The following is a 13,387-nucleotide window of genomic DNA, read 5'->3' as shown; positions in this document are numbered from 1 at the left end:
AGGTGGAGGAGGTGAGCTGTGATCATCACTTATTGTCCATGCTATAAGCCTGTGTTATTGGCTTCCAGTTTTATACTGGAGGCATTAACTTTCATTTGTCCGTCAACCTAATGTAAGGTTTAGTGTACAGTGTGAAAACTGCAAGTTTTCAGGATTATTATTTAAAATAAATGCTAACAATGGAAATTAGAAGGAGAAAAAAAGCAGAAAATAAGAAAACATATGTTTTAGGCCACATTGTGATCTGAAATGAAATTCCAGACAAAAGAGCGTATTATGTTGTGCTATTTTGTCTGAGAAAATTTCGGGTGACATGCAGGAAGCCAGACAGCACCTATTATAGTCAATAGGGCCGTCTGGTGCTTTTTGGGTCTGATATGTGCCAGATCAGTTGCTTCTGGTATTTTCGCTGCTCGGCTCCTATAACATAGTCAAACAACGCAAATCATATCAGAGCTCAAAAGGCCATGTGAATGTGGACTAACATAAAAACTTGACTAACAGGGGTATTCCAAAGACTTAATGTTTTTTACCATTCCACAGGTGAAACCTGATAGATTAGTGGGGGTCCGACCGATGGGACTCCCACCGATCCCGAGTCCAGTTGGTCTCCAAGGGAAAGGAGAGAAGGTCATGAAGGTGCACCACTACATTATTCAATGAGAGCTCTGGAGATTGTGGAACACTTGAACTCAGATCTATCTGTTTTCATCTAACCAGTGGATTTGGGAAAACTTGAAAAAAAAAAAAAGTTTCCGGAATATCCCTTTAAACTATGTTCTGACGTAATGTAATGACGATACAGTCCCTTTAAGCATTAGAAAAAAACACTGAATGGAATATCAAGTTGTGTGTCATACCTGTGAGTTACTGAAAGACCTATATCTCTCCGTACCATCTGAGGTGACCCATGAGGAATATCTGAAAAGATGGACAAATACATATATATTTATTTATGATGAGGACTCGTATTCTCCCATGGCTTCACAACTGCTTTTACTTTCAATAAACACATGGAAATAAAATGATTGCTCTGAATCTGTACATCAGTTTCCACCCAAGGCTATATACATGTACAGTCAACTTGTTACAAATATTTCTGCAACTGTCAATTAGTTCCATTAATCAGAATGAGATTTTGAAAAAGCACATGAATTTCTACAAGCCCCATTCTGATGAATCGGAGAATTTTTTGCATGCAATTAAGGGCTAACTCACAACTAGCTCACTAACACCATCATACAATCTACATCATAATATGACCAAAGAAGCATCCTCAATGCTTAGATCGTAAAGAGGATCTGTGTCAGGATATGGCATATTAAAGGGGTTGTCTGGCACTTTTACTATTGATGGCGTATCCTCAAAATAGGTCATCAACAATTGATTGGTCGGGTCTGCGGCTATGTTTTCAATGGGTGCAGTACAAGGCCGCCTTCACACGGGCGACACGGCATCGCTGCACCATGCAATATTGTTGCGTCTTCTCGTGGCAATACCACGATTTTGTAGTGCTACAAAGTTGCGCAACTTTGTGGCATTACATGCGAGGATTTTCGAGGGAAGAGGGGGTGGCTTGAAATATAAGCCCTACCCCGAAAATAAGCTGTAGCTGAAGAGAAAAAAAAAAAGTATAAATCACCTCTCCCGTGCTGTCCGGGGTGCTGCCACAAATCGCTTCTAAGGTGATGTATCCGTTTTTTTCTCCTGCAGCTGGGGCTTAGATTTGGCTTTTACAGTAGGATTTCCTAACGTCAAAGTTGCATCACACCACACGAAAACCGCATTTTCGTGCGATGCGATGCAACAGAAAAGAAGGCCCCATAGAGAAACATGGGCTACAAAACCTCACGAGTTGCGGGCATATCGTGAAGTTTTTGTGTCGGGTTGTTGCATGGTACAAAACATCGCATGTGTAAAGGAGCCCATAGGAAAGCATGGGCTTCACATACATGCAATTTGTAACATTGTAGCAACGCGACTTTGTCGCCCAAGTGAAGGAGGCCCAACTCAAAAGCACCACCTACTTTGTAGAGGACTATCCCACAAAAGGCCCTTTTTAGTAATAATGTTATTTCTAAAGTCTGTGAAAGTCATTCTAGTATCAATGATTTAAATGTATTTAACCCCTTAGTGACCAAGCCTGTTTGCGCCTTAAAGACCAGGCCAAATTTTGCAAATCTGACATGTGTCACTTTAGCATGGAAAAACACCAGAAAGGTTTTGCATATCCAAGCGATTCTGACATTGTTTTTTCGCCACATGTTGTACTTCATTTAGGTGGAAAAAAAAGACCGATAGAATTTGTGTTTATTTATTAAAAGCGCCAAAATTGGGAAAATTTTGAAAAAAATCGTCATTTTTTCACATTTCCAACTGCAATATCTCAAATATGTGCAAACATAATATAGAAATTTTTGCTAAGATTTATATTTCCACCCGTTTACTTTATTTTGGGCGCACATTGGAAAAACGTTGTTTTTTTTTTTTAACCATTTAGGAGACGTACAAATTTAACATTACTTTTCAGCATTTTTAGGAACACTTTGTTTTCCTACACCAATCCAAGATTGGAAAGGCTCATAGGAGTCAAAATGATAGATATCCCCACAAGTGACCCCATTTTAAAAACTACACCCTTTAACGTATTCACTGAGGGGTGTCATGAGTATTTTAACCCCACAGGTTTTTTTCAGGAGTCAATACAATTTAGAAGAGAAAAACTAAAATTTCATATTTTTGCAAATATGTCATTTTAAAGACAGGAATTTTTTCTATAGTACACTTGAAAATTAGGATTTGCACCCCAGAATGGATACCCCTGTTTGTCCCGTGCTCAGAAACATACCCACTGTGGCCCTAATCTTACGTCTGGATGCACAATGGGGCCCAAAATGAAAGGAGCAACTGGTGGCTTTCGGAACAGAAATTTTGCTTGAAGGAGATTTAGGCCCTATTGCACACTTGTAGAGCCATTGAGTGAGCAAAACGATGGAGAACACCCACAAGTGACCCCATTTTGAAAAGTAGACCCCTTAACGGATGACTTTTTTGACTTCACAGTTTTTGAACGAATCTAAGCCAAGCCGAAGGAAAAAAATTACGATTTTCATTTTTTGGGTAATTCTGTCATTTCAAAAGCAGTTTTTTTGTACAGCACATATATGAATGAAGACTTGCACCCCAAAATGGATACCCCTGTTTCTCCCGTGCTCAGAAACATACCCATTGTGGCCCTAATCGTATGTCTGGATGCACAATGGGGCCCAAAATGAAAGGAGCAACCGGTGGCTTTCGGAACAGAAATTTTGCTTGAAGGAGATTTAGTCCCCATTGCCCACTTGTAGAGCCATTGAGTGACCAAAACGATGGAGAACCCCCACAAGTGACCCCATTATGAAAAGTAGACCCCCTAACGAATTTATCTAGGGGTATGATGACTTTTTTGACTTCACAGCTTTTGAATGAATCTAAGCCAAGCAAAAGGAAAAAATTATGATTTTCATTTTTTTGGCAATTGTGTCAATTTAAAAACTGTTTTTTAGGAATGAAGACGTTCACCCCAAAATGGATACCCCCGTTTGTCCCGTGTTCAGAAACATACCCATTGTGGCCCTAATCTACTTAAAGGAAACATAGCTAGGCATTGGATTTCAGGGTACAACGGAATAAATTCCAGTCCCCATTGCCCACATGTAGAGCCATTGAGCGGCCAAAACGATAGAGAACACCAACAAATGACCCCATTTTGAAAACTAGACCCCTTAACAAATTCATCTAGGGGTGTACTGCATATTTTGACCCCAAAGTATTTGAATGAATCTAAGCAAAGCAAAAGGAAAAAATTACGATTTTCATTTGTTTGGCAATTTTGTCAATTTAAAAACTGTTTTTTTTTGTCCAGTGTACATAGGAATGAAGACGTTCACCCCAAAATGGATCCCCCCAATTGTGGCCCTAATCTACTTACAGGACACATGGCTAGGCTCATAATGGAGGGAATGCCCGCTGGATTTCAGGGCAGAACTGAGTAAATTCAAGGCCCCATTGCCCACTTATACGGAAAAAAAATTGACTTCCTAAAAATAATCCCTCCCCCCCGCCATCCCCATTTTTTGGCATTCCCTAAATATTAGATAAAGGTAATAATATAAACTGCGTTTTATGTCCGAAGACAGGGGTAATTACGGAGGCTGCTTGGGATGGGCACATAGGGCAAGAAAACCGGGTATCCCCCCCCTCCTCTCATGTATTTTGGGGGGTATTTCGTAACCTCAGCGGCGGGTATGGGGTGTAAAAAGTGGCGCTCTGTGAGGCTTTGTAATTTTGCTGCGGTGCGGCGGTCTCACAGAGAAGGCGCTCAACAAGCTGCTCCTGGAACTGCAGGAAGGCAAGTGTTCCCGGCGCTTCTTGTAAATTACGGATTACAGGTAGTGGTCTGAATAATGCCGGGCTCACACGGCCGTAGGCGGAATCTGCTTGCGGAGGTCTGCAGCGGATTCCAGCTGTGAGCCTGGCTGTGACCCTGCGTACGGCCGCGTAATGTACTGCGCATAACTACCTACTCACACAGGCGTTTTTTTGTTTATATTTCCCGTGCTGTCGCTTAGAGATGACCCGGGTACCCGCAGCCCGTTCACAATGTGTTTGCACATGGGCTGCGGGTATATCCGCGGTCAAGGAGATTTAAAATTTCCTGGGCTCCCCGGCTCCTGCGAATGTGTCCGGCATTTTGCACATACCCAGTAGCTGGCAGGATCCATGGAGGATAATCGCATCTGGATTCAAATGTCTGATGTTTCATCTCCTCTCACTGATCGCATCGGTGAGGGGAGATGAAACTGACACTTTTTAAAGAACTTTTACGTGATCTCCATTATGCATTGGATAACGGCGATCACGTGACCAGTAACCGCATACCGCGGCTCCCCGTGACATCTCCAGGCTCTTGGCTATCTTTGGTAGCCAGCAGCACGGAGATTTTAAATTTCTTGGGCAATCTTTCACTTTTGTGCATGCGTCCGCCATCATGCTGACAGGCGCATGCGCAGAAGCTGGGGTAAGGTCCGCGGATGTAGATCCCATCAGGGAACAAATCCGGGACCTTGGGTACGTAATTTCATCCCCCCTTACGGATACGATCCGTAAGGGGAGATGAAACTTTAACTTTTTAAACTTTTTTTTAACTTTTAACTTTTTAACTTTATATGATCACCGTTATCTGATGGATAACGGTGATCATATGACTGGAAACCGCATACAGCGGTCCCCAGTCATATCTCCCTGCACTCGGCTATCTGTGACAGCCAGGTGCACGAAGATTTTGAATTTGCCGGGCTCGCCAGCTTCTGTGCATGCGCGCCACATCGGCACATCGCAGAAGCCAGCGGGGGGTCCCAACACCGGCCGGAGGACATCGGCGGACCTGAGGTGAGTATTTTCACCTCCCCTCATGGATCCGATCCATGAGGGGAGGTGAAACTTTTCTTTTTTTACACTTTTTTCCACTTTTCCGCGATCGCCGTTATCCATTGGATAACGACGATCGCGGTACCGGGGACGCTCACCGCGGTCCCCGCTGATATCTCCTGCCTCCCGGCTACCTACAGGAGGCGAGAGCCAGGAGATTTTAAATTTCCCGCGCCGCCGGGACTTCTGCGCATGTGGCTGACCTAATGCCGCCTGGCGCGCATGCGCAGAAGGACAGCTACGGGGCCCGAAGCATCGGGACAGCGGGGAGCCGTGCCGCGGACCTCGGTGAGTAATTTCAGCTGCTCCGATGGATTTGATCCATCGGAGCAGTTGAATCTTTAACTTTTATTGCAGTTTTATTTACTTTTTTTGCGATCGGCGCTATCGATTGGATAGCGCCGATCGCAATGCTGGGGGGGGGGTCCGAACAGCCCGGGATGACAGCTCCATGCTGTCAGCTACCTGCGGACACCGACAGCATGGAGCTGTCACGTCCACAGCCCGAGGGGCTTTATTCTCTGCAGGACACATGTTTTTACGTCCTCAGAGAATAAAGGCCACTTTGGGAGGACGTAAAAACACTATGGGCTGGTCGTTAAGGGGTTAAGCTGCTTCTAGAAGATAACTAACAGGGCCGTATGTACTATAGAGGCAGACCATGCAGCTGCTATGGGGCCAATGGAGAGAGGGGACCCAATCCTTTTCTACTGGGTGGCTGGAACCAATGTAGAACTCCCCTCTCCAGAGGAACTGAAATGCTTGAAAACAATGGGTTAGGGTAATGTCTTTAGGGTTATGGAAAGGGAGTGGAGGGCAAAACAAACAGCAGACTGTTCTGTCCTAGGTGCCAAAAGCTAGCACCTTATGCCGGGTTCACATGACCATATGCGTAAAACCCTGTGTGAGTCACGCAGGGTTTTACCGCTGTGCAGCCAACGGTGAGCCAGCCTATCGATGACTATGGGGTCCTGTCTCTTCCATGTAAGCCACTGGCATTTAAAGTTTTACTTTTCCCTTTGCAATGATATAGTGGGAACTGAATCATTTTCACTATTCAATAAAGGTGACAAAACAAAGAACATGGCATAAAAGCATACTTCATACACTACAATGCACAATAAATAGATTGCCAGAAAAGCAATACTTTCATGTGAGATTTGTCATCCAGAGTCATTGTCTAAGGCGCTTACCAAACCTGAAAGACACAAGAACACATGCACAAAATCAGATTTTTAGAATGCACTTACAGGTACAGCGCAAAATAGGCTTAAACTAAAAGCGACAGTGACATCACATTTCTCGTACATAAGCTTCCACCACCGCACTATATAGCACATGATACCCACTCTCAACATAATATATGTGTGCAAGAAAAGAGAGCAGAAACTTACTTTTTTTCCTCTGGCAGCCTCAATGCTAATGACCAGTCTCAAATCATAGGGGCCCGGAGCCCCTTGTCACACCATCCTCTTATTATTCCCGCCTGGTCACTTTCCCCTGCATTAGTGCGTGGCCCTTTGCTCCAGCAGAAATGGACATGCATGCATACGTAGGGTGCCACTAAAGTGGCGGTGTAGACAATGTCTGCTGGGACAGAGGGCCACGCGCTGACATCGCACATAGGGGGAGGTGGTGGGGGAATGGATGGGAGCGTACATAATAAGAGCATGCTGTGACTCGTGGCTCCAGTAGCCCGCCACCATGACTCGGGGGGGGATCATTAGCATACAGGGCGCAAGAGAATAAAAGTAAGTTTTTACTATAATGCACTTTCCATCGTTTCTTGCACACGTCTAGACTGTGTTTCATGAAAAGCAAACTAGCACATATCTTCTCCAGTAAACCATTAATATGTATCAAAATTAAGAAAATGTATAGAACCATTTGTGGAAATTCTCCAAACATTACTGGCTCATAGAAATGCCATTAATTTCGTAATGACCTATCCTCAGAATTGGTCATCAATATCAGATCGGTGGGGGACCGCTGCTCGGACACCAACAGATGAGCTGTTTGAAAAGACTGCTTCTCAGGACAGTGATGGCATAGTCATTCGTCCAGTGGCCCAAGAGCAGGTCAGTCCCCTTCAAGTTAGGCACCGCAGCTACGAAATGCATAGGGCTGTGCCTAGAATGCAATGAAAAAACTGCAGAGCTCTGAGTGGCCTCTTCAAACAGCTGATCGGCAGGGGTCCTTAGTGTCAGACCTCCACTGATCAGATAAGGATGAGCTATCTTAAGGACACGACATCGATATAGGAGTCCTGTTAAATCCATTTAAATATAGTGGGACTGAAGGTTATACTACACGGTCTTCTTACAATGAAAACTTTGAGCACTTAAAGGGGTTTTCCACGCAATTACTACTGATGAGCTATGCTCGGTGATGGACCCCAGCCAATCAACCATTGATGACCTATGTCATCAACTGTATTCGCGTGGAAAACCACCTTACCCACTATGCACAGTGCTTCTACAGTAGCTATTATAGTTGTCGTTTCGGAAGTCATGCCATGGCAGATAGGGTGCCGGACACCCAGATGAGAAAGGGAGAATACTAAATGATCGGTGTGTATAAAACAAGTAGAGCTGTGACTGTGATCTCTAGGAGTCCCTGCATAGTTGCAGGACGAATATGTATTGTAAAAAGAATATAATAATACTAATAAAAGATGTTATCAGAAAAAGGGAAAATAAAAATGATAAGAAAAAATATTAGGAAACTATAAAAAATAACTTGAAAACTACTATTAGGCCTCCTGCACACGGGCATATTTGCATTGCGGAGTCTGTCTCCGGACTCCGCAGCAAATACAGCCCATTTCATCTCCATCTCCAGTGCTGTGCAGAGCCGCCGGACAGGTACGCAGGGGTCACCGGCCGGGGAGCGGGTCGAACTCCACTGCGGGAATCCCGAATGCGCGGTCCGTCCCACCCGTGTGCAGGAGGCCTAACTATTGCTAAATTCAGAATAGCTATAAAAATGGAAGAATGTGTATAATTTATGGGAAAAGGCTAAAAAGATGCTAAATGACTTTAATGGCTTACAAAAATGAAAAAAGTTATTGCTGTTTAACCAGCGTATGCAAAAAAAAAATCACCAAAAACAGTTTGGTCATTAACCCTTCCCGCCAAGAGTCTTTTTTTTTTTCATCCTTTCCTTCCAAGGGCCACAGTTTATTTTTCCATCGTCATAGCTTTGTGAGAGCTTCTTTTTTGCAGGATAAATTGTAGTTTTAATGGCATCATTAATATTCCATATAATGTACTGAGAAACATATAAAAAATTACTTTGTGGGGTGAAATGTAAGAAAACAGACAAAAAAACCCAGCAACCTTGTACTTGCCTCCTGGGTTTTGTTTTTACGGTGTTTACGGTGTGGCAAAAATAACACGTTGGCCTTACTCTGTGAGTTAGTATGATTACAGCTATATCACATGCATATAGTTTTTAGGTTTCACTTCTTTTAACCCCTTAAAGGGGTTTTATCATTTAAAAAAAAAAAAAAAATCAATACTTACCTATTCCTCCCCAGGCAGCCTTCTAACCTCCTCATCTCCACGCTGATCTTCTCCAGTCTCCCGGGTTACCAAACCGGATACTCTTCTTCTTGTTATGATGTGTCCATTCTCTGCATTCTTCTTCTGGCAGGTGAGTGTAGGTTACGTCGCTAGTAACGTAACGTTCACTGCCTAGGAAGGAATGCCGATTTATTGTAGAGACTGCACATGGGCACTGTCTAACCGCGAGAGTCTCTACAATAGTTCGGCACTTCCTATGAACGCTACATCACTAGCGACATATGATACATTGCCCTGCAGGAAGGAGACTGCAGAGAATGGACGCTTCATCATCAGAAGAAAAAGAATTGCTCTGGCTGGAGGTGAGGTGATTCGGGCGGACTGCAGGAGCCAGGAGAAGATGGGCGGACAGAAGATGCGGTAAGAAGACTGCCTGGGGAGGAATAGGCAAGTATAGAATTTTTGTTTTCTACTGACAGAACCCCTTTAAGAACGTGGTATACAGTAGTTTGGACGTAAGGAAACAATGATTTTTTGGTGATTTTCATCTCTACTTTTCAGAAACCTTTTTATTTTTTCATTGACACAGCCATATGAAGGCTTGTTTTTTGCGTGGCAAGCTATAATTTTTATCGGTACCATTTTGGGGCACATATAATGTATTGTATAAACTGGGTGAGCAAAACACATTAATTCTGCCTTTTTTTTTTTTTTACAGCATCACCATGCGGTATAGATGAAAAGATAGCTTTTTCCTGCAGGTTGGTACAATTATGATGACACCAAAATTAAATAATTTTAAGGTTTTTCCACTTTTGGTCAATAAAAACCCTTTGTTTGGAATTTGAAAATTTTTTGCATTACTACATTCAAAGACCTAGAACTTTTCTCCCCCCATCAATGTAGCTCTGCGAGGGCTTCTTGTTTTGCATAAGAGGCTGTACCTTTTATTGGTACCACTCTTGGGCATATCGTAATTTTGGTTTATTGCACCCTGGTAGCAAATCTAGTGAACTACACCAACCGCAATATGTCGTATGTCAACAGACCAATGAGAAACTCAATCATTATGATACATTTAGAAAAGCAGCCAAGATGATGGGTGCAAGATGGGAATGTTTTTTGTCTCTCCTGTAAAGTTTGATAGATTTGACATACAACCTGTTGCAGTTACCACAACGACTATCACTTCTATTACATTTTTGGCGAGATGAAATAAACAAAAACAGCATTTTGGCTCAGTTTTATTGCTTTTATTTTTAATATTGTGTGCCCTTACTTTTGCTAATCAAAAGTATGTTGAATTTATGGTACAGATTGTTACGAATGTGAAGATGTCAAACACATATTTTTCTTTAATTCCTTTTTTTCATAAACAAAAATAGGACAAAATATTTTTTATCACTATTTTTAATTTCTTATGTCCCATAATCACTCAGATAATACAATGCACTGCTTCTGTATTGCAGTTTATTATCTATATTCTTTACTATTACAGTCCAAGGCAACCCATCAGCCCTCTCTGAATACATGGCGGAGGGAGCTCCTTCCCTTTGTTCGTCTCATACATGCCATGATCAACATCTATGTTCTCACCGATCCCTGTCGTTGCAGCAGGACCTTGGCTGACAGTCACAGCAGGCTCCTGCTGCAGATGGCGCAGGCTCAGCTTCTGAGCCCATGCCATTCTCATGCCAAAAATATACAGCATTTCACTACATCCTTTTCCTTCCCATGACATATATATATGTCATGCAATGGGAAATATAAAACTTAATATAAGCTCTGGATGTGACTATACTATAGGGTGGGGGATGGAGCTTTGGATGTGTATGCACTGTTGGGGGTAGGTGGGATGTTCTGGATGTGATTATACTGTCAGGATTCTCTGGATGTGATTATATTGTGGGGAGAGCTCTGGATGATTATACTGCCAGGGAGGATTTTAAAACTCTGGATGTGATTTTACTGCTGTGGAGCACGAGAAGCTCTGGATGTCATTATATTGCGAGGGGCTTTGGTGTATACTGGGGTGCAGCACTATGTATATTATACTTGGGGGGCAACTCACTTTGGATATGTAGATGATTATAATAGGAGGAGAGCAGTGCTTTGGTTTATCTGTTTAAATTATACTGGGGGGTGACTATGTACTCTGGATGTCTATATGTAATTTATACTGGGAGAGGAGAGCACTCGATGTGACCATGGGGGCAGAATTCTATTACTTATATTCTTGGACACGTAGTATTGTAGTCTAGTCTAACCTAGCTATTATGAACTATACATGAAGCTACAATGATTTTGCTTAGATTAGTTCTAAAGCAAACACGTTAGATAATACAATTTTAAGCAGTTATTGTACTAAAAGGTCTACACAAGATTTTGCCATTTGCCTTCCAAAAGTAGTTAATTCGGTTAAGATACAGTTTGTATTTTGACCGTTCACAGAGAGTAAATTCCGATAGTCCAGAACCTGATGTCACCATAAATTATTTTACCCAAATAACTGTACAAAAGAGACATTGCACTTACTTTGAAGTCTGAACTTCATCTATTCTGTTCCCAAGCTGCGATTCATGAGACTTGCTCCTTTTGAGTGTTGAAAAGTTGGGTAGCAGCTGCTGAAAAACTTTGCGACTAGGTGGTGGTGGTGTCCGAGGAGGCTTTAGTTTCATATTTCTCTTTGTCATCGGAGTGGTGGGTGGTGTTATTGTAATCCCATGGGGAGTCCTCAGTGTTAGCCTATTGCTTGGTGTTGAGGAGCTAAATGGATCCTGGAAGTTGTCTGGATAAATATAAGGTCCATGTGATTCAGAAACAGGGATGGCAGACACCGATATGGATCGAGGTTGGTGGCTGTTGGCCTTTGGAAGTTGAGTGTTTAAAGTCCAAACTGTCCCCACTGGGGATGAGAGGTCATACGGAGACTGGGAAGAGCTGTCTTTTCGGGTCTCATTAGGATTCCACGACGTATCCTTCATGTCTCCACCTAGATAAGAGAAATTCTACAGTGAAACATTGAATCTGTCACAACTGGAATAAGCAGATAAGGAAAATATGCAATATTGTGAATACATTGCATGCCATCGCTTTTACTGGTGCTGAATTACAGCATGTAATATAACTCACAGCTGCATTCACAATTCTGCCAGCTGCTGTTAGAAACAGTCAAAAAGCTTGAAGTCAGAAATGTAAGTGAGAGTTGTTTACAAATAGTTTAGCTCGGTTCCTATTATTCAGTTGTAGATTTTCCCACATCAGATTACCATACAGTGTATGGAAAAACTCAAGTACAGACCCCATATTTTCTATATAATCATGAACAGTTTTGTGTATACCTTCAAGGACCAAATCTGGTTTTGACGATGATTTAAATACTTCATGTCACACATATGAAAGCAAAAGCAGGTGGGATATCCTTATATTAATGATGCGGAAGATGTGTGGGTTTAGGAGCAAGTACAGTTGCTCCATCATATCTGTTGGGGTTTGCTGAACCAATTAAGTGTGGTCATGGTTTTTGCGGCAAGTATCAGTTGAGACCACAATGATCTATTACTTGCCATTGGGCTGAAAGCCCTCAATTCAAAAAGAACAATTCAAGGGAAATCTTGTGTGATGGCGGACATACAGTATCAAGTAATTCAGTTACTTTAGAGCAGATGACCTTTATTATTTTGCATTCCCACCTAATATGAATGTAGGAACCAGCTGAGGTAGAGCATCTCCAACAAAGGTCTGGTAGAGAATTATCCATTTTATAAAGCATTCGAAGTCTTTTATCACCTGTAGGTCAATTTATAACACGTTTCTTGTAGATTAATGCACCTTGATGGGCCAGAACTATTTGTATAGACTTGGGCTATTTCCACAGACTATAATCCGATATAGAGCTCTCCTTCCCAGGCTGTGATGTATTCAGGAACCTTTTCCCCCCACTAGGAACGCTTTGTAAATTTTTGAAATTGTGGGATCTGTGCAGGGGGGATTAATTGTTCAAACCAAGATAAATTTCTACCAAAGGAACCCCTTATCCAATAGTTCTTAAAATTATGAACCACTTGTGAGTGTGTCAGTAAATCCAAAGAAACCTGCGGGAATTGATTGATTAGTAACACCTTGGAGAGGAATGTGCCTTCTTCCAGTAGAAGAATTAATTTCATTAAAGGGGTTGTCTCACGAAAGCAAGTGGGGGTATACACTTCTGTATGGCCATATTAATGCACTTTGTAATATACATCGTGCATTAAATATGAGCCATACAGACGTTATTCACTTACCTGCTCCGTTGCTGGCGTCCCCGTCTCCATGGCTCCGTCTAATTTCGGGGTCTTCTTGCTTTTTTAGACGCGCTTGCGCAGAAGGGTCTTCTACCTTCTGGACGGTCCGGG

The 13,387-nt window shown here is 42.5% G+C and overlaps 1 protein-coding gene across 1 annotated transcript in view; it reads right to left on the bottom strand.

The window, feature by feature from the left end:
* The window catches only part of KSR1 (kinase suppressor of ras 1), a 149,161-nt gene that overhangs the window by 36,300 nt on the left and 99,474 nt on the right, over positions 1 to 13,387 (bottom strand). The window contains exons 4-6 of the mRNA XM_066578866.1: positions 11,529 to 11,985; positions 6,663 to 6,667; positions 861 to 921 (exon numbers count right to left, since the gene is read on the bottom strand). Coding sequence (XP_066434963.1) covers positions 861 to 921; positions 6,663 to 6,667; positions 11,529 to 11,985 — 523 coding nt within the window. The remainder of the gene's footprint in view (positions 1 to 860; positions 922 to 6,662; positions 6,668 to 11,528; positions 11,986 to 13,387) is intronic.

This window comes from Eleutherodactylus coqui, chromosome 1 (assembly GCF_035609145.1).
Source record: "Eleutherodactylus coqui strain aEleCoq1 chromosome 1, aEleCoq1.hap1, whole genome shotgun sequence".
In the NCBI taxonomy this organism is placed as follows: domain Eukaryota; kingdom Metazoa; phylum Chordata; class Amphibia; order Anura; family Eleutherodactylidae; genus Eleutherodactylus; species Eleutherodactylus coqui.
The sequence above is the reverse complement of the archived record's forward strand: the minus strand, read 5'-3'. Positions and strand labels throughout refer to the sequence as shown.